Source organism: Palaemon carinicauda, chromosome 23 (genome assembly GCF_036898095.1).
Source record: "Palaemon carinicauda isolate YSFRI2023 chromosome 23, ASM3689809v2, whole genome shotgun sequence".
In the NCBI taxonomy this organism is placed as follows: Eukaryota; Metazoa; Arthropoda; class Malacostraca; order Decapoda; family Palaemonidae; genus Palaemon; species Palaemon carinicauda.
In genome coordinates this window covers 105,037,862-105,060,505 of record NC_090747.1, presented here as the reverse complement: position 1 = coordinate 105,060,505, position 22,644 = coordinate 105,037,862, and the positions used below count along the sequence as shown (strand labels likewise).

The following is a 22,644-nucleotide window of genomic DNA, read 5'->3' as shown; positions in this document are numbered from 1 at the left end:
CAAAAATATGAAAAAAAAATTTTTTATAGCATTTTTTTGCAAGGACGTACCGGTACGTCCATGGGGGTAAAGGGATGGCTTTTGTGAGACGTACCAGTACGTCCTTTGGGGGTAAAAGGGTTAAGTTTTCAATTTTCAAGTCTTCCTGGGGCTGTGAAAGACAGTATGGTTTGATGTGGTGAAATTATTTTTATTGCAGTTCCCCATCCAAAGATCCAGGGAGTATACGGACACAGTGTCTTCTTACGGGGTGGTAACACCATGGTGGTTGTAGGAGGATTTCATGGCACAGTAAATGGTCATGTTCTGGCCTATGTCTTACCTTCTTCCTTAGTAACACCCTCCAATCAAGAGTTTGACACTGATGAAGCTTGTCGGAAACATAATACTCAGGTATGAAGAATGAGAAACGGTATTTTGTAATAAAAATCAAGCATATTTTTTCTGTCATAAGCCATTTCTAGTTTATTGCCTTTTTTAAATTTGCATACTAAGGAACTTAGTCCATAAATATCTTTTTCAGTGTTTTTCAAAGCATCCTTTTTTTGGGAACAAAATTATAAAGGTTTATTTAAATGATTGCTAAGTTTTGTTTCTGACTTATAGGAAGCTTATGCTAATTGAAAATTTGGGTAGTATTTTCTCCATTTTCATGTAAATAAAAACAAATCCAAAGTTATCCTCTGAATAAAAATTGCTCTATATTGTTTTTAGGTTCAAGTATGTAAACATTGTCCTATATTAATATTGTGCGAGTTAAGATTTTTACGTTTATGGATCTTGCAAGTAATAGATTTTTACATCCATTTCAGGCTTCATGTGTTTCCAATTTAGAATGTGGATGGTGCCCCACGGATATGAGCTGTTATGATCGCACTCGAAGTGCTAACTGTACAAATAATCTCCAGACAACTCATTGTCCAGGACTTTGTGCATCGCTTCATTCTTGCCAGTCCTGTGCTGTGCATGGGAGAATGGCACGCAATGGTCCATGTGTATGGTGTGTCGAAACTGCTAAGTGCCATGATAAAGAAGAAGGCAATGGTGTGCAGGGTCGCTGTGGCTCCCCTGACGACAATCTCTCTGGCCAGGTTGGCTGGTGGGGTCCACACGGTCATGATCTAGACACCCCAGAAGACTGCCAGCTGAAAGACTTGAGACCTGGTATAACGTTTATACGTTACAGACATCCAGTGGATCGTACAAATCCTGATTATGTCGCAATTTTGAATACAACGCTACACACGCTTCCCGACACTCAAGATTTTCAAGGAGCTCGGGAGATGCATACGGGTGGAAGCACTCTGGCACAGTTCATGGGCTTTATCCATCCTGTTGGAGTTCAGTCAACAAAGAACTTGATTATGTATGTTCAACCTGTCCATTTAAATGCATCTTTATGGATATCAAAGGATGAAAAGCCCAAAAATCTCGAGTTAGTTGCGAGCATTAATTCAAATCAGGAGAGTCATGAAACTGGTTGGCGACCAGATGGAGGAGCACTTTTTCCAGTACTGTCGCGGGATCAGCGTTACCTGGTGAAAATGGAGGTGCACTTACCAGTGAAGCCCGTCACGCAACAAACGCGGATGATGAGCATTTTGTGGAATGCTCATACAAAATCGAGAGGAATAATGACCTCCGAGTACCTAGAGCCTTTCAGTGTGGGAGGTGCTGCTTGTAAGCCTCACATCACCTGTCTAGCATGCCTTACAGATGCCAAGTGTGGTTGGTGCCACATCACTGCCACATGCATGGATCGTCAGGATCCCAAGACATTTTGCAGTAACTCTTCTCTCCCAGAACCTTCAAGCAGACACTTTTTGACACTGGTACCAGAACAATGTGTGACTTGTGAACAGTATATATATTGCAGTGATTGTGTTGGCTCGGGAGTATGCGAATGGCTGCCAGATGAAGCATATTGCTCAAGAAAGGGTAGATTTCCTGGTGCCATTATGGAAATAGGCAAATGTCCAGCCCCATGCCACAAGCGTAAATCATGTGCAACATGCCTTGGTGATCCTGGGAGATGTGCTTGGTGTCAGGAATCAAAGGTACTGTATTAATTTGAGGTTAATTATCTCTATGATATTTTTCACCTAAGATACTGTGAATCTAATTAGTTAGTTTATCTTATGCTGATTTAAATATTTTAAGTATATTTTTCATGGTCCTCACTTTTATCTGATATTTTTGCAGGAATGTTTCCTGTTCTCGGTATATACGTCTGTTTACCAATATGGGTCTTGTCGAGTATGGCTTGATGAAGATCATACTAACATTACTTCCCTCCGCCCAGCAACATTACCAAGTCCTACTGAACCTTCTGAACCAATTGGTACAACTTTACCCTACTTAACAAGCTCTTCACCACAAACTGTTAATACTGGGTAAGCAAAACTCTTTTGTGTAATTATTTCATTAAATTCCACATTTTTTTTACTGTAAATTGATAGTTAAGTGCCATGAGAAGGTTATGCTTAGTATTAGGAAAAATACAATTGTTCCGACACAGAGACTTACCTCAAAACACTTTCTTAGGAGTTACTGGAACCTCCTCTCAAACGACCAGAGTTTTGTGTAGTTTACCCTACTCCCATTTTCTATTATCTACGAATTTGTCATTTTTTTCCTATATACAAACTGTTCATCCTTTGAATTTTGGGTATGTGTGCAGTAGTGTTGGAATTGCCATTGAGTCATTAACAAGATAGCTAGTTAATAACAGGTGGTGCGAGGGGGAAACCTGTACCCCCCACCTGTCACAGAATAGCCATTTTTGTACTGTAACGGGTATAGATGTACCAACACGCTCTATTGACTGCTCCATCTTTTTTTATATTTGTTAGTGAAAAGTTTTATAGGGGCTGCTCTTTGCTGTAATCGGAAATGTACCTGGAGGTAAGCAAGTGGTAAAGAGAATTTTGTTATTTTTTGTCTTATCAGGATACTGTACAAACCTTCAAAATGCCATGAATTATTTATCTTTCTGTATGTGTGCCTATAAACGTTACTCTCACTCTTCTGATCAGGAAGACAATGAGCTCAAGAGGATAATTCATCACGTTTTGTTGTACTTTAGTGATAAAGTCCCCAGTTTACTGGGGAGCACAGTCATTATTGGTTGCCCAGAGCATATCAAGGAAGAATAGTTGTTAGGGGAATGACAGTTTACCCTCTCTTCCTCATCTACCAATATTTTCTCCCTCTTTCTTTCCCTTCATTGGACATTTCCTCCTTAAGAAAACTACAGCAACAAAGAAGATAGTCACGTTGGAAGGGCTTTCGCTAAAAGTTCATGTAGTCTTTTTTGAACTAAATGAAACAATCAGAAAGGCCATATGAGACAGGAGCAATAAGACCCCTACCATTATTTACCTCAAGAAATGCAAGAGGGGAGGACCACAATGGCCTTCAGGAAGAACATCTCGGCAAGCCAGGTGCTAAAGGTAGGAGTTCTGAAGTGATAATCGACCTTCTTGGCCTATTATCTTTGGAAGGTTATGCACAGGTCTCTGGACACCTCCTTTGGGGCCTGTTTTAGTCCCCTATCAAGTGATATGGGTCCTTGGCCTGATTGCATCTGGTTCTGGACAAAGCGAGAAAGTGTGTAAATGACAAATATATGCCTTTTCTTCCCACCCTGTCCCTCCTATGATCATGATCCCATAGTTTTTCACCCCGGCATGAAGAAGCTTACCAAATGAGAAATATTCATGTATGGTATATGAAACACGATCTTCTCAGGAAGAGTGAGAAGGCTAGACCGGACGAACCTGGTTACTTTTTTTTAGACTAGAAGGATGATGCCTCCAAAGCCCCAAGGATTCAACCCCCTCTCAGGGGTAGCATGTGTGGAGCTACATCTAGTTAGCTTAGAAGGGTGGCCCCTTCTTGTTAAGTTTTACTTCCTGGACAGGTAGTCTGTTTGGCGGGACTTCTGATTCTCGCTTCCCTCATGTGATCCGAGAACAGATGCCGGAAGAGTAGGTTGTTTTCCTAGGGTTCCTTCTTGAAGTCTTTGTTTGGTAGGGCTTCCGCCTCTTAACTGGCAAGTCTACTATTTAAAAGGACGAGGGTTTCTATTTATATCTGAACAAATCACAAATTGTATTAATTTTTATTTTTCCTTACTACAAACCTGAGTGCTTTTAAGTTTCACTGCCCACCTCATCCTCCCCAGGCAAACCCTAGTGCTGGGACCTACAGACTGACGAATTAGGCCATGCGGGAGAAAGGGCCATTCCACCCTTCTCCCTCACACTCTTATTACTCTTCCGCACAGGATGCTTTGTTTTTTTACCAGTTGGGTCAGTGGAGCTTGACTTACTCCTTACTGTGTTTAAAAGGAGTCAGGTTTCTATAGGTAGGAACAATACAAATTTCTAAGATTTGTTATTAGTTTCAATTGAACTTCATTCCAGTGTTCTTCCCTGATCATGTCTTTGGACAGAAACCTAGTCTTTCACCTGAGAATCTTGACTCAGGTTGTTAGGAAGTGGAAGTAGTCAACACTATCACACATCTTCCAGTCCGAATGTTCGGACATCCTTGGTTATAAACCATCCAAATTAGACATAGGATAAGTCTCCTATTAAAGGACGAATTTTTTTATTCGTGTAGGAACTAATTGCAAAATTTTCAAGTCTTTAAGTTTCACTTCCCGCCTCTACCACTCCGCAACTCCTAGTTGAAGGTCCAAGTGGCTACTCAGTATGCTGTCGACGGTGTCAGGCTTCCCCGCCACCTGGCCAGTAACTACCAATGCCTTGTTATGGATTATAACAGTCAAATTCCAGATACACTGGTGTCGTACCATTAAAACTTTTTTATTTTCTTTTGGACTTTAAATTTCCCATCTCTTTCCTACATGACCCACTTCGATCAGTGTGCGCGAGTCAGCAATATGAATATCGGGAGGATCATAGAAATAAAATTTATTTCTATATACATGCCCACCTTCCTCCCTACTGACTGACGAGGTCAAGAGGATAGGATATTAGTTTTGACATGAGGACTGAATTAGGTTGACATTAATCACTACATGTCATATTGATGGGCATAGAAAATGGGACAATTTTACCTTTGAGGGATAACATTAATATTGAATTTGCTTTGCAGACAAAGAAATATGAACATCGGGTGAGGATAGAAATGACAGATTCTTTTATTAAAATTCGGAATAATTTTTTTTTTCCTTTTGTAATTTTTGGTGAGGTAGCCAATTCGAGAAGTCCTTGATTGCCTATCCCTAAGTTGAGAGTTTGAGCCCACTAGAACCTGATAATTTTCTGTAGTGTTTGGAATATCACAGTTCTTGTGAGCTTAGGTTTTGATTTCGGGAGAACAGCATCTATCGCCTAGCCCTCCCTGATCCTAGTTTGGTTGAAGAGGGGCTTAGCCGTAGACCATATATATGGATGGTTGATCTCTAGGACATTGTTGTATCTCACTTCTGCTACCCGTGAGTAACCTTTAAACCTTATAAAAGGTTAATAGTATCAAGGTTGTCAGAGGGTCAGAGAGAGTTATAGTTTGAGGGAAAATTAAGTTAGTGTTGCAAAGTTGTGTTGGATGGCATAAGTCGTCTGCTGACCACAAGCTTTTAACTTTCAGTGGAGTCCTAGTACTTGAAGGTCTACTTTAATATAGCCTTAGGTAGTACAGGAAGGAGGAAAATTGTCACTTCCACACCAGTAGGACTTAGTTGTGACCAAATTTACATATTTTTCTCTTATTTTGAAAAAAAAAGTACTACAAGAAAACCCATGAAATACTTTATACAATACTGTATTAGATTTGGAAGAGAATTTTGTATAATTTGTTTTCAGGATATTGTTAATAAATTTTAATTACTGTACAAGGTAATATTTTTCAGAGTGTTTATGGATACTTCAGAGTGCCATATCTGTGAGAGTTTGCAGACGTGTGATGCTTGTATGAAAACTTTGAACTGTGGCTGGTGCTATAATGTCTTTAACCCCACAATAGGCATATGTACAGCAGGAGATTTTTCTCAGGCAGAAAAAGGTATGAATAATTATGAAAGTGTTCATGGAGTTTTAATTACAGTAATTATTCTGATAATTCATATGGTCAAGCATTCTTTGGTTATGTATACTGTAAACAATAGTTTCTTTGTTACCCTAAACCCTCATTTGACTCTTGAAGGTAGAAATTACATAAAATTTTGCAATAGATTATTCCGTAGGTGATATTTCTTTTGAAATCCTACCCCCCTTCTTTTGTTACTGAATACAAGACCTGATTGTAGAAAAATTGTTTTTCATATTGCAGGTGACTGCACAGAAATAATAGCTCCGTTCCTAAAAGCAGCCCACGAAAGTTCTTCTGCCATAGTAGACCTGCAGGCATCAGAAACAAGCTGGGCTTTTGCTTCATGCCCTGATGTGGATGAATGTAAACTTGCTCTTCACAATTGTCATTTGAATGCTACTTGTACAAATACCCCTACCGGGTTTAATTGCACTTGCAACAGAGGTTTCCGTGGAAATGGCCGGGATACGTGCGAAAGGACGTAAGTGTGGATATATTTCTCTGTCATTTAAAAATACGTCATTCTGTGACTTCTAACGATAAATTTCAAGTCTTAAGTATTTGCAATCCTAATGTGAAGTATGATTATATTAATAAGCATACACTTCCTAAGAGTCCTGTGATAGTTGAGATCTTGTTGATCTGGTTAAGCCATTTCTCACTGAGACCCAATAAATGTTTATGTATTTCAGGTGTTATGAGAATTGCATTCACGGTTACTGTTCCGGTGCACCAGACTTCAAGTGCATGTGTAATCTAGGTTGGACAGGAGAAGACTGTTCAATTAACTGTGGATGTAATAACCATTCCATGTGCAACAAGGGAATCGGCATGTGCGATCAGTGTCAGGACTATACCACTGGGGAATTTTGTGAACTCTGTCGGTGAGTATCGGCTTTCGTTAGGGATCCCCTTCCTGAATTTTTAAATTGAGGTTTGCTATTGTTATTTTGTCATAAGCTTATATAATTTTCATTTATATAAAGTATGTTATTTCAGGTTGAAAAATAATGAAGTTAGAATTACTGGGTCGACCTGTGACGGCCGGTAAAAAGTCCTTCTTTGTACTTTTTCTGATATAAATCTTAAAATAATGAAGTTAGAATTTTTATAAATATCTGGTAATTTGATAATTTTTTTTTTTGTTAGTGGAAACATTCACACTAGTAAAAGAAAGCTCTTTAAAAATATCATAACTTGATGATATGAAATACTGTATGTTCAAATCTACGTAATAATCTACCTAATAATAGTATTCATATGTCAAATCAAAATGAAATTTTTCTGCAGTCAGAGTTAACGACTCATTGCCCTTTCTTTCTGATCTAGCGGTTCTGACTGCAGTAGTTTGTTGTGAATTAAAAAATTTCCTCACAATAGCTGAACATATTTCATGTTCTTATGATGTCTTTGAAGAGTTTTTAAGTGGATATTTTTTTGTCAGCGAATAAGAAACTTAGGTGAAAATTATTTCTTTGAAAATAACTAAATTGGTATGATGTTAAGGGTGGATGGGGATAGGAAGTATTTTGTTTTAGTGAAAGACTAGGAAAGTGTAAATACAGTAAATTCATATACTGTATACAAAATTGCATTAAACCAAATTTATATATAGTTAAATTAGTGTGAAATACTGATTAAAATGGAATAAGAGTATGAAAAATAAAGACTGAAATGAACATAAAAAAATGTGTTAATAGCAGAAATGAAAAGGAAATAGAAGAGTGAATAATGGGAAAACCTTTTTAGCTTTTGGTATCAGATAGAATATATTTGGACATACTGAATAAAAGGGAGAAAGAATAATTAGGAATAGAGAAGGAAATAAATATAATGCTTGATGAGATAAAAAATAAAGACATAAGGAAGAAAATAGACTTAAATGAACAGTAAAAATGTGTGAATAACAGAAATAAAAAGGTAAATAAAAAGGAAATAAAGAGGTAAGAATGGGTAAAACTTTTTAGCCTTTGGGCAAATGTTCCCTTTATCTGCAGCCTGCTCTACTGAGTGTTAATATAATGGCACCCAGTTTAGAAATTTTAAGTGAATGTTCAATGCATATTTACCTCTGCCAACAAAGTTGGAAGGAGGTTATGTTTTACCCCCTGTTTGTAGGTGTGTGTTGTTTGTTTGTTTATGAACAGCTTCCGGGCCGCAATTTTAATCGTAGAGTAATGAGACTTGCAGGGATTAACTGTTATGTAAAAAGCTGGAAATTATTAAATTTTGGAAGGTCAAGGTCACGCTCAAGCCAAATGTCCGATTCACGTAATCAGCCATAAGTTTGGACATCGTTGTCACAGTAATTTCAAACATATTGAATGTATGAAAATTCATGCCAATTAATACATGCTTAGGTCAAGGTCAAGGTCGAGAAATAAGCTGCCACGGTGGAGGTCTGCTCTCTTATGAGTGTCCCTCTAATTTATAATGGTATTACAGTACAGTAATAATTCAACAGTGGATAGTCGAATCAGGGGTTTGGAGGTTTCACAAGTAGTTTTATACATAAGTTTTGAAGATTGATATGATTGTCATCACCAGTCAGTGTTGAAGATTGGAAGAATATTAACGTTTATTGTATCCGCAGGCCTGGAAGTTTCGGCAATGCTACAACTATAGGATGTCAGGTGTGTAACTGCAATGACCACTCGGACGAAACCAAGCGGCGGTGCGACCAAAACACTGGATACTGCTTTTGTATTCACAACACTTACGGCCATAATTGTCACAAGTGTTTACCAGGTATTATAAAGGAAATGTTTTAGAATATAATTTGACTTTTTATTTAAGTGTGTTCATATAGAGTAAGAGTTAATGCTATTACTGTAATAACATGTTTATCGTTTTTAATTGCATCTTTTCCTTTCGCAGTTACTTTCCCTTATTTTGTATTAAAGAATTTAAAAACAGAGTGGGTATCTTGTTATGAAGGTCGTAAGTCAGTGGCATGTTACATGCTTAAGCTTTCATAGCAAGAATGAAGGGTGAGAGGCTGAAGCCTTCTTAGCAAGAATGAAGCATGTATCGGTAAATTTATTTCTAGTCATTGGAAGAGAGAAATTAATCCATTTTTGGGGGGCGTGGGGCCAATAGCAATGAAATTTTTGTCAATATATTTTTAAGCTTAACGAGTTCTTGTTTTAGTAGTTTGTCTTCTTTGGTTGCATTCAGTTGCATCCTGTTTATATATGTTTGTAGATTTTGCAACATTCCATACTAAAATCAGCTGGATGTTTATAAATATTTTCCTCGGTTTCAAAGGCCAATGAAACCGTATTATATATATCTTTCCTAATCCAGTGCTTATGAAACAAAATTTAGTGAGTTTTACAATGAAAGAAGTGATAGAAGCGATAATGAAATGTAGCCAATTAATCTATTGTGAAATTGTTTGTATATGTAATAGGATTAGATGATACTAAGATATTGGTGGCTGCAAATGAAGCCATAGTGTTCAAGTATAGATATAGGTTAGTCACATGAAAATGGAGTCTGAGAAGTTGTTACCTCACGGGTGAAGGGATATGATATTACTCTACATGATAGTGACCTATTTTATGCTACATATTGACTTTTATTTATTTTTAGGATTTTATGGTGACCCTCGCAATGGCGGACGTTGTTTTAGGGAATGCAGTGCGCGCAGTATATTGACCAAAGCTTCATATGGCCATTTGGGAGCTCAGACAACAAAGTTGGAAGCTGGAACTTCTTGCATGTGGATAATAACCCCAAGTGACTCATTAGAACCTCTCTCAGTAACGCTTTCAGGGTTAGTTCAATGTTTTGTTCTGTATATAGTAGATACTTGATAAATAAAGGTTTCATAACTAGCAGGAAACTGTATTTTTTTTTTTAAGTAGTCATTATGTAGCCCCAAAGTTTCACAGGATTAAGGATTTAATAGAATACAAGATGTATTTTTTTTAAATAACACTTCTGTTAGTATGTGTTTAGATGTGTAAAGATGAAGCCCTGCTGGAATCTAATGTTTATGTAAGGCTATAGGTATTCTAGATAGTCCAGCAACTTGGATATTGCTTTAAAATTTCTGTTTTTATGACTGCTGCACTTGTGTAATGTTGATGCTAATTATAGTACTGCACATTAATATGTTTAACAGGTAGAAAAGACAGCATTTCCTCATTTCTCTGGGCACCATCCACTAATTTTGGAGTCAGTGGACAACTTGTCGAGCTCTTTTATGACTTTAGGTTTCTGTAAATGGAATAAAGTTCCTTTGAAATAATTTATATAAGTAGTGATCTAAAAAAATTCCTTTAACCCTTTGGGTGCCATTGGATGTATCCCATGTCCATTTCATGAGTGTAAATATTTACAATATATTATAGAAATTAATTTTATTAAGTAAAGTTCTCTCTAATATTTTTTAAGCTAAGATAAGTAAAATGAAAAAAAAAAGGTCTGGGCCTTGAGTGCCAAATTATTTTGGGAAGGGATTGGGCTGAAAAAAGTTAAGAATTTACAAGATATTGTGATGTCAAGGAATAGGAAATATTTTCAACTTCAAACTGAAGAACGGGAAACTGTCAGTGTTCTACTTAACATCAACTACTAGATTGTCTCGTTAATTACTGCGGAAATATATCCTGTATAAGGACAGAAAATTGGAAATGTTTTTTTTATAAATTCTTGGTGTTAAATGTCGATAAACTAAGCTTCTGAAGTAGCAGCAATATGAACATCAGGGGATTATAGAAATAAAACTTTTTTTTTTTTATCAAAATTCTGTTAATTTCACATTAAATGAAAAAAAAAACTATAATACAATGGAAGGAGAATTGTCCAAAATATTTTATTAGCTAAAGATTGCTAGACAAGGCTCACTGTTATTCATGACCTTACGATATGAATTATTGTTGTAGAAAATCTATAAAATAAAGATGTGATGTATATAAAACTGGTAAAGTTATTAACTACATAGGTGTGGATTTGAGCCAGTCTTGGGTAGGTCACTTCAGATATATACTACTGCATAATGTATGTCACATAATATCAACCTTTATCATTGTAGTTCTAATTGCAGTAAAGGTGAATTTATCGTATATTTTAACCATACACAATTTATATGTTTACTTCACTTAGAACTTATTTGGTACAGTATGTGGCTGATGTTAAACGAGTGTCCTTATTCTTAGTAGTCTCCAATTATTTAAATCAACTAGAAATTTAATAATTAACTTTAAATGTAGCAGGATATCATGAATTTTAGAATATATAAACTTTTCAGAGTACAGTACGTACAGTAGTTCATTAATATAATTGCTTTTTTATATTTTTGCAGGACCTACGTCATACAAATCACTATAAAAGAGATCAACGTTAAATGTGGGGAAGGCATCGTGTATGTGTATGACGGCCTTCCAGATTTTGTCTCGGGAGATGCCTACTGGGATCGGCAGAAAAACAAAATTGGGGCTTTCTGTGAAAACAGAGCATCCTACCCACTCACAGTTCAGTCAGTCACAGGACTGATGACAGTGTTTTACGAAAAAGCTTCCTTGACCCAAGGTTTTAATGCAACCTATGAAGTACTCCGCTGTAAGGAAAATATTGGAAAGGACAGGATCTGTGTCAGCTATAAGCCTGTGTGTAAGGAGAAGAGGGTTGGAGTTCATTGTGATATTCCAATTTGCCCTAATAAGTGTTCAGAGGCTGAGGGACGCGGAACTTGCTCACAGACATATGGACGTTGTGTGTGTACCCCAGGTTTTGTGGGAGAAGATTGTAGTATTGTTCGACGAGATCATCAGGTAAGGATATTTTCTCTCAGTTGTGTTAACCCTTTTACCCCCAAAGGACGTACTGGTACGTTTCACAAAACACATCCCTTTACCCCCATGGACGTACCAGTACGTCCTTGCAAAGAACTATGTACAATTATTTTTGCATATTTTTGATAATTTTTTGAGAAACTTCAGGCTTTTTCCAAGAGAATGAGACCAACCTGACCTCTCTATGACGAAAATTAAGGCTGTTAGAGCAATTTAAAAAATATATACTGTACTGCAAAATGTGCTTGAAAAAAAAAATAATTCCTGGGGGTTAAGGGTTGGAAAGTTCCAAATAGCCTTGGGGTAAAAGGGTTAACAAATTATAGATGATTTTATCCTGGTGTTTAGTTGAATTAGAAATATCAAATTTATTTATTAGAAGTATCAAACCTATTTGCTTGGAAAGTTAATTCTGTAGGTTATCCTTATCCATACACACACCCTGATATTGTGTAATATCAACAGTATGCTTTGATTAATACATATTAGGCACTATTAATGGCTCTTGAAGGTGATTCCTCAACGTCCAACTATATAGTTTTTATGTTCTTTGGCCCATTCCCTTTTACATCAGCCAGCCTAGCTTTCCAACCTCTTAATTTTTATTACAACTTTCATTCTTTACATGAAAGTGTGTGTGTGTGTGTTCCCACTCGACATACAAACCCTCGTCCTTTAATTAAGGGGATTGATTCACCGTGAGCTGGAGATGGTCATTAAAACTTGTTAACGACTGATTAACCTGCTGGTGAAGGGTGCGGGGTGAGGAGTCCCACCCCTTTCCCAGTCGGAATAGCTCAACTTATGATTTGGTGGTGACAAGAACTCAAGTGCTGTCAGCTCCACAAAAAGTTCTCTTCTTTTTCTAATGCAGGAAGTGGATGCGTTGTTGGACTTGTGATGGAAGTTAAGCAAGATGTTTGTACTGGGGGGGGGGGGGGTTGCTGCTGCCACTGGCTGTAGATCCACCCTTTGTGCGTCATGTAGGGGGGAAGATTGTTTGTAATCATTCCTATGCGCTAAGTGCAGGTCATGGCCTCCTGTGCAGTGGCAGGTGTATGCCCTGAAGGGAAAGATGTGACCAAAGCCTTTGCTGGGGTCTTTCTTGCTGCTTTAGTCTCCTCAGAGTGTGTGACTGCTGTCCTGGCTCAATCCCCAGGGAGTATGCATCAGAATCAGTGATCCTTTGGATCTGCATTGGCAGGATTTTCAGGTTTTGGTGGTATGTGGAGGTAGTCCAAGTGTTTGCCATATCCCTTTGGAAGCTGGAAGCTCTTCACCCATCTCTTTGCAGACTGCTGATGACAAGTTTTATCTAAGGAAGTCATGGACTTCCATTAGGTCTTTCAGATAGGTCCTCCATCACTTTTTGAAGGAGTTTGTAGCTAAGGCTACTTCTCCACTAATTTTCCCCAGTGATCCCAGTGAAGTCAATGGTGAAAAGTTTGGTAGTGCCCTCCATTGTTAGGGACCCTGGTGGTCCCTGCCCAAGCCTAAAATCATTGTGAATGCCCTCCCGTGATGGCATCAGGAGGTGTTGAACCCAAAATTAGGTATAAGATAGTTTTTAAGACTGAAGTGCGTGTTACCCCTATAGCTGGAGTTAACCCCATTCCCTGACTCGACCCCTGTGTTATCCCATCCCTTCCCTTGTTCCCATCACCCTGACCCTTGGGCCTGGGGATCCATGGCTCGTATCACCTGCTCCCTCTGTGCCTGTGGTTTGGCCTCTGGCCTCGATCTTCCATATGACGGTGCCTTCCCTCTCCCTCATGACTGTGTCCCCCAGTGTTGTGGCTCCTGTTGGAGCAACCTGTGTGGTTTGTCCCCCCCTGGGAGAGGGTTGTTGTCGCTGGTCACTCAGACCTCAATCGCTCTACTTGTAGAGCCTTGGAGCAATACTCAGGAAGAGGAAAAAGCGTGCTCACTGTTCTCCATTCTCTGACTTCTCCTTGTCCTCCTTCGTCTTCCGACTCCAATTCTAACTCTTATTCAAAGATGAAGGGGAAAAGGCCGAAGTGGCTTTCGACCACATGGGGGCTGGAGCTGGGCCTTGTGTCGGCCCTTCCTCTTCCCAGTAGCCAGCTGGTGTAGGAGTATATGACCCTGTACATTTTCTGTTCCCTGGTTGATAGATAAGCTTCAGCAACCACCATCTCCCTTCCCTCCAGGAGAGTGGACTCCTGCTCCTTCCTCTTCTAGCAAGATTTTGTTTGACCTGGTTGAGAGGATTGAACTATTTTAGGCTGCCATTGCACGCTTGCATGCAATGGAAGACTAAAAATGGGGCCGAAGGACTTTATCAACATGCTACTGGTCACTGGGCCGAACTGTCTCCCTACCCAAATCCGCAAAGGGATGAATACATTATATTATACTCTGCTAGTCTTGCTGGGATTCATACCAGAGATTCTCCTCCCATTGCTGTTGGTCTTCCTGGGCCTTTATCATCCTCTGATTACATGCCTGGTTCTGTCTTTGTGGTAGAACAAATGTGTTCGTAAGGGGGAGTAGAATCTCTGGAGCATCCTGCCACACCCTCGGCCCCAGCAAGGCACAAGAGTACTCGGGGTCTGGATTTCTCGTTAATCATCATACAGATATATTATTCCAAACTGGTATCCTCATTATGGAAAAGGGTTTCTTTCATTTGATCAAGTATATGCATCATCCATGTACAGGCCAAGATTTGTCAATCTTTTCATTTTTATGAAAGACGGTTGGGAGGGCGCTGGAGTCACTACTTAGCTCCCATGCAGGACCAAGTGGTTTAAAGGTTGCTCATGAATGGCAGAGGCAAGGGACAGTGACAGCAAGCAGGACAATGCCCTAGAGACTGACCTTATATGATCAGCTCCCAAGCCCCATCTCCACCCACACTAGGACCAGGGAGGGCCAGGCAATGGCTGCCGATGACTCAACAGAAAGATCTATAGGCTTCCCCAAACCTCTCAACCTTAGCTCACAAGTATGGTAAGGTTGCAGACACTAAAGGGACTAACGAGTCTGAGCGGGAATCGAACCCCCGTCTGGCAAACACCAGGCAGAGACGTTACCAATCAGGCCACAACAACCCTTAAAGTGGTGGATACTTCTGGGGAAGAAAATTAACCATCCAATTCGGTTATAAGAGAGTCTCCCTAATTAAAGGATGAGTGCTTGTATGTCGCATGAGAGAAAATCACAAATTTTTAAAGTAACAAATCTATGTCCCTTAATCCAACTTCCCTCTTCAACCACCCCTCTCAGTCCTAGGCCGAAAGGTCAAAAGGGTAGTCATCCCGACTGGGAATGGCGGCAGAGCTTCTCATCCGTACCTTCACCAGTCACTTACCCACTCATTAACAAGTTTTAACGACCATCTCCAGCTTGCACTGGATCAATTTCCCTAATTAAAGGGCTCAGGTTTGTATAGGTTGAAAAAATACAGATTACATTAAAAAAATTTTGTCTTTTTAAATACAGACTTTGTCCTGAAATATACTTCTAATAACTGTCTTAGGAATTTTCTCTGCATATTTTACCTGTCCATACAGCTGCATTTAGTTAGTTTGCTTCTTTCCTCTATAAGACTTGAATTGCCATGTCTGTGGGCATCAATATGTTTGATGAGTTATGAGACTATTTTTTTTTCTTATAAACTAATTTTATTTATTTTACAGGTGGTAGTGACCGAGTTGTTTTCTCCCGAGAAGATAGCCAATTCTGTGGTGCACTTGAGCACAGTTCTTCCTAGAATGGGACATTCCTTGGTGGTTGATCATCGTGGAGCATTGTGGATATTTGGTGGATATTCTTTATCAAGGGGACCACTTAATGATATCCAGAAATTTGACACACACAACAGCAGCAACTCTTGGGAACAAGTAACTGTCAATGTACAGCCAGGTCGACAACCTCCTCCAAGTAGATATTTTCATGCTGCAGCATATGTTTATACACAAAGGGAAATGTACATTTATGGAGGACTGAACGATACTTCATTCTTGAATGATTTTTGGAAATTTAATATAATGTCAGAAAGCTGGACCAAGTTAAAAATTCATCAAGATTTCCCGGCACTTGCAGGTCACACCTTAACTTTCCGCTCAGATTCAGAATATCAGTCATTGGTGCTTATTGGAGGGGCCTCTTCAGAGTTTGGGTTTTTAGAACGCATCTGGGAGTATGATCTTCGAAATGGTAAATGGCGCAAAGTCCAAACAAGTGGTGCTATTCCTGTTGGCATATATGGTCACAGTACGGTTTATCATGAAGGGACAAAGACATTTTATGTTTACGGTGGCTATTCTTTTAAGGTTGATCAAGTGGATCATTTTCCAGATCTTTATGCACTAGATTATAACCGTAAGAAGTGGTCTGTCCTCCCTCCGGATCGCAAGACAAATCTTAACCCAGCCTCACTTCCAGCACCTAGAACTTTTCATTCAGCTGTCACTACTCAAGATTATATGGTCATAATTGGTGGCGAGATTATTGATCATCTTAACTCGGATCAAGGACTCTTAGTCTACTCGTACAAATGCAACATGTGGATACCACTTAATGACAAGTTCATAACCTTAGTAGGCCATGATATCATTCCACACATTGGCAATAGCGCCGCTATTCACGAGTCTAAGATTTATATTTTTGGTGGTTATTATGGCATTTTGGATGGATCCATGGTTGAAATTCGTATTCCTCCCGATCTTTGTACTTTGAATGCTAATCAGACTCAGTGTAGAGACGTTATTGGGTGTGCTAACTGTGTTGTTCACGAAAGTTCTGGAACAAATACATCTTACTGTTATTCTAACACACGCACTGAACCAATTACATGTCTGTCCCCTCGTGGAAGCAAAACCAGCATAGTGGGCGTACATTGCGATGAAATGCTCCGGGGGGACAACGATTGTTACCATCATACTTCGTGCACAGAGTGCCTTGCTGAATGGCCAGCTCATCCTAATTCTGAGCAGCGTTGTCAGTGGTGTTTGTCTTGTTCCAAGGGCAAGTGTATTCCCCGTAAGAATGACTGCGCTCATGAAAACATGTGTGATTCTCAAGCAAGAAATCACAGTACTCCAAGTAGATCCATTATAGAGTCTGATAAATGTAATGAAGGAACTTGCATTGCATCTGATTGCAATAAGTGTAATGATCTCCGACGCTGCATCTGGACGCGTCAGGTTAGAAGGTCCCCAGTGTCGGGTTATACTTTGAATAACACACCCAAGTATAACTGGAATTGTGTACAGAGAGAAATCACTCGTCATTCGTCGTACAAAGTAGAATATTCTCTTCCAAGACAGTGCCCTGTGCAATGTCATTATTACACAAACTGTGAAGAATGTATAAGTGCGTTAGGGGCGGAGGGTGGTTGGCAGAAGTGCCATTGGTCGCCATCCTTGGGGGAGTGCTTGTCTCCTAGTTATATTGCTCTTCGTTGTTTAGGTGGCACTTGTGGGTTGATACTATCTGGTGGGAAAGAACAATGCCCTAAACCTTGTGAAGATTTTACAGAATGTTCTCATTGCCTCAGTCAGCCCAAGTGTGGTTGGTGTGCTCTTGACACTGAAGTCGGTGGACTTGGCGTATGTACTGAAGGGCGTTTAGAAGGACCGTATAAGGGTAAATGCCAAGACCGAGATTTCAAAGATGTCTTGGCAAATAGTTCAATTACAACACTCCACAGGCTTCAACATAGCTCTCGTTTAATGACCACTGTTAGTGCGGACAGTTTGCCACGTGTTTCTTGGCATTTTGATGTCTGCCCACCAGAGAATGAATGTAAAAACCACCACCACACTTGTGATGCCAAGAGCCAGATTTGTGTTGACCGTATCATAGGATATGAATGTGAATGTTCTCCAGGTTACAATATGACAGAAGATGGTGTTTGTGTTCCTGTATGTTCTCAAGGTTGTCAATTTGGTACTTGTATTGAACCTAATAATTGTTCGTGTAATTTTGGCTACGTGGGCACAAATTGTTCTACTAAATGTCTCTGTAATGGCCACTCGGACTGTGAAGGCCCCGATAAATTGAATGTCTGCTTGAAGTGTCACAATAACACAATGGGAGAGGAATGTGAAAAGTGTCAGCCAAATTTTGTAGGTGACCCAAGGAACAATGGACACTGTATTAGTTGTTATGATTATTGTAATAAGCATGCTAACTATTGTATTCCAAACGACCTTATTGCATCCTCAAATCTATCTTTCCCACTCGACCTACTATTAGATATTCTTAAAATGAAAGTAACAGAAGGTGCTAGATCAGATGCAGTTTGTTTACACTGTGCAAACAACACAATGGGGTCTAGGTGTGACGATTGTCTTCCTGGCTTCTTTCGAGGCACACAGGAAATGCAAAAGCATTGCCGACCTTGTCAGTGCAATGGCCACGGCACTAGGTGTGATGCGATATGGGGCACTAATTGTGACTGTGGAAATAACACTGACACTCCTTGTAATGGCAAACCTCATGGAAGTAACAGTGACAAGGAGGATGAAAAATTTTGCTGGCAGCAACAGTGTTCCAAGTGTAAAGAGTCTTATATTGGTAATCCAAGTAATGGGCATCAGTGTTTTAAGCAAATGAGTGTGGAAAAAGAATTTTGTTTGGATCCATATAGTCAGGAAGCTTGCAATTCAAAACCTAGTCCACTGGGTCCAGGGCAAACCGTTTTCTTCGCTGTTCAGCCCAAATTTATGAATGTTGATATTAGATTGATATTAGACATCACTAAAGGTGCTGCCGATGTGTATTTTAGTTCACGGGACGATACTTTTGTGGTGACTGTCAACCAGACCACTATGCAGCATCAAATAGAGATTGATGGTAGCTACCCCTTAGCTGAAGAAACTGCAGAACCTGTCATGTTTGCTACTCCTCTGAAGAGAACTTATGTGGGGACTGGGTTTGATCTTTTTGACTTGAGCAGCTTTACTATTCCCTCCAAAAAGGAGGTGGTTGTGAATGCTACGCAGCGGACAATCACAGAATATCATCTCATTGAGAAAACAGCGGAAGGGCTAAAGACATTTGCCACAGTTTCAAGATCAAATGATATTTTGATAGTTAAGAATGTAAGCAATAGACTTGTAATTACTCTTCCCCAGCATCAACATGACTTACGATCTGCTAAGTTTTTTGTTGTAGTGAATGGTGTAGGTACCGAAAATGAGGTAGAGACATTTGGTTCTATTTTCTTTAGACAGGATCAACCCCGAATTGATCTGTTTGTCTTTTTTTCTGTTTTTTTCTCTTGCTTTTTCCTATTTCTTGCTGTTTGTGTAGTTGTTTGGAAAATCAAACAAGGAGTCGACCTGAGGCGGGCAAGGAGACGCCAAGTTGTTGAGATGTTGCACATGGCAAAGCGTCCGAGTGCATCCATAACATTAGTACTTCATTCAGATGATGAATTTAGTTCTGAAATCCATGACATGCCTCCTGATCCCACACCGTGGTCACCAGGGAGGCGCAAAAGAGCAGCAAAAAAGGACCGCTACGTGGATGGTTTTGATGTAGGGCCACTGGCTGTAGAACCAACAGATGACGGAGTAGCCGCAGTGTTGAGTGTTATGGTCCAATTACCTGGTGGGGGAATTGGAGAGAATGTTGGCCAGGGAGATGGTCCTAGGCATCGTTTAGCCTTAGGGTCAGCTTTATGTTTGATGGCTCGAATATATCCTCCAGCCTCAAGACCTTTCCACCTTCGTCGTAGAACTTCTCATATGGCACCTTAGAACGTTTTAATGGATTAAAGGAAAGAATTTGCAAAGAAGTACCAGTAGGGAGTGACCAGACACTGCAGTATATGAGTAATTGGCATTTCATAGTTCTTTTTCTTTGTTATTTTGCTGTTCAACAAAGGCAATATACAAACCATTTTCAATAATTGATAAGATTCCACAAAGCAGAAAGAGAGAAACTTAGTCTGACATGTTCCTAAAATAATTTACGTATTGGGATGTTTAAATTTCATCACTGAGTATTAAAACATTTATTCATCATATACTGTATGCACAAATCACTCAAACCTAACATTTGACAGTAGGTGGTCAAGAATGATCTCATTTTCTAAGCTTCTTTGTGACCATTTTTTTTCTTATGCTTCTAAGTACTTTCTTAAGTAGTCCAAAAGTAATCCATGCTTTATTTCGATGAATTGAGAGAATAAAAGTATAGTAGAATAGAAACTCTCCATATCAGGAATTACTAAGCAAAGAAATTAATTGTATTGAAAGGTTGGTATTATAACTAATTATGGCTTGGTCCTCATTAAATTATTTGATGAATGGTAAGATAAAAAAATTCATGGCTTTTATTGGAGTTCTTAGCAAAACTGGTCTTACGTAGTTACCACCTTTGAAAGAACTTTGTCTTGGATGGTTGACATTAGGTCATGTTACATAGAATTTAACGTAGATCGCCTATTGTTTATAAAAGACTAATAATTACATCTCATCGCCTATTTTAGAATGAAGTAGACAATAACTCCCTGGTGCATACTGCGGAATCAATCTAATAAATATTGGAACTATAAAACTGCTGTGATTCTGTTTAATTTCAGTGTTGCAATATACTTGAATGGTGCATTTGTAAAGGACATATTTTATTTCACTTTATTTTGTGATGCTTACCTACGTTTGTATTCTTTTTACAGAATGCATTAACCGCATTTGACCTTGTGTATCGTTAGGTTGCTGTTATTTTCTGTGATAATATTGTCGAATCTCATAGACTTAGCGAGTTTGAATGAACGTAAGTTTAGATGTCACTGTTATTTTTTTCATTTGTATTTTGTTTCTATTTTATTAACAAATTTTTATTTTAGAATTGTATGATTTAAAGAATAAGTAGTGAGTGCTCATGTGTATTTATAGTTATCATCCTGTATCGGATAATAACGGTTATTATGGTTATATTTATGTCTTGCAGAACTATTGTAGAGTGGCAAGGATATTTTTCATTTCATAAGTTTTTGTAATTTGTAATGAGAGTGGGTAACATTGAGGATATACATATGTTAATAAGGTTCACACATTTACAAGATAAGCCAGTATTGTAACTGCTGCCTGTATCATATATCCATTATGGTGTCATCATTGATACTGTGTAGTATTCGTATTCCAGTGAAGTTTTCTGATAATTGTATAAGGTTCCATTTTGTCTTACTGTATATGTTGATATTAAGACATTGATAATGGAATTTTATAAAAGGGAATTTTGTGCTTTGACTGCTAGATTGATAACTTTTGTAATATAGTTTCTCAGTGAAATAACATTGAATATTTCCATTGTGAAACATTCTGTTGATATCAAGATACTCCTTTTGATAATTGACAGGTTCAAAGATCATGACAGGACTTCTAAGGCTAACTCACTCTAATTTCTATTACATGACCATTTTGATATTTATGAAAAGTTTTGAATTATTCATTCTAAATTAATTCTAAATACTGTATGCATTGGTTATCAGTCTTCTAGAAGATGCATATCAATTAGTCATTGTCGCAGTCAGAACAATAAAATTTCCTGAAATTGCTGTGCCATTTAAGGAAATCTTTACAAACAGTACAAGGCAGACTTTGGTAAATGACTCGTAAAGACACATATTTAATTAAAAGGTGTACATTTGAGTGTAATAATGCATTAGTTGTAAAGTTTGCTTTTTGTTCCATTCTAATATCAAACAATATTCAAGTTACTTGAACAGACATTATTCAGGTCCTCAATATTTTTTACTCATGCAGCGATTAAATTTAATATTTAACATGCTGTTCCCCAGTTGAATGTACATGATCATTAAATTAGAGGTAACCCTTCAGATTAGCCTTATAAGACTGAGAAGTTTGGCTCGGTTGTTTGTCTTAAACGCCGTTACTGGTTTTATAGTACTGCTACTACTATTACTAGAGTTGTGATAATACTGTCATTATCCATGGTTCAGTCCATTCTTCCTAGTAACTGAATGTGTTCTTTGAAATAGTTGATTTTCCCTTGAATGTATTCTTCTATTTTCTTGCCTTGCATGTCTACAATTCAAAGCATAGGAAATACTACAGTAGTGATACTTTTCCCAAATCTGTCAGCGATAACATTCAGTTACATTGACTTCTTTTTATGAATTGCTGTAGTCGGTTCAGAGCATGAAGTTTATTCAGGGTGGAGCTGATATGGTTGATTCCCTCTAGAGAGAGAGAGTGAGTGAGTGTATGCGTGTGTGTGAGCGTGTGTTTTGTGGGTAGGTAGGTAAGGAGCTGTTAATCTGATAATTGGTCAAACTGGTAGCGCCATACTTAAGGAATTTCCAGATTCTGCCACTCCTTAAACCAACTTCGTGCTACAAACTCACTATAGAATTTAGAAAGGAAACTTGTATTTGGCATATTCAGAGTGAGTAATCCATTTAATTGTTTGAAATTTAGTCACTATGTCTCTTCGCTTGCTATTCTGCTTTTTATTATAAAATAGTTTAATGACACCGCTGATCCCTTTTTTAAATGTGATGTAAAATTTGGAGCAAGTTCAATAAGTTGCAAACAACACAAGCAGTTTCCCCATTTGGTTTACCCAAATCTAGCATTGCTAAGTAACATTCACCTCTGACCATTGCAACCTGGCCAATAACACCCATCTCTGACCATTGCAACCTGGCCAATAACACCCACCTCTGACCATTGTAACCTGACCAATAACACCCACCTCTGACCATTACAACCTGGCCAATAACACCCACCTCTGACCATTGCAACCTGGCCAATAACACCCACTTCTGACCATTGCAACCTGG

General features: G+C 38.6%; 1 protein-coding gene across 1 annotated transcript in view; it reads left to right on the top strand.

The window, feature by feature from the left end:
* Positions 1-21,435, top strand: part of Megf8 (multiple EGF like domains 8) — a 32,689-nt gene extending 11,254 nt beyond the window's left edge. Inside the window, exons 8-17 of the mRNA XM_068347362.1 lie at positions 200-393; positions 813-2,057; positions 2,203-2,393; positions 5,882-6,033; positions 6,301-6,541; positions 6,753-6,944; positions 8,654-8,808; positions 9,655-9,838; positions 11,372-11,840; positions 15,524-21,435. Of these exons, the coding sequence (XP_068203463.1) occupies positions 200-393; positions 813-2,057; positions 2,203-2,393; positions 5,882-6,033; positions 6,301-6,541; positions 6,753-6,944; positions 8,654-8,808; positions 9,655-9,838; positions 11,372-11,840; positions 15,524-19,594 (7,094 nt within the window). The 3' untranslated portion in view covers positions 19,595-21,435. The remainder of the gene's footprint in view (positions 1-199; positions 394-812; positions 2,058-2,202; positions 2,394-5,881; positions 6,034-6,300; positions 6,542-6,752; positions 6,945-8,653; positions 8,809-9,654; positions 9,839-11,371; positions 11,841-15,523) is intronic.
* The last annotated feature ends 1,209 nt before the right edge of the window (positions 21,436-22,644 follow it).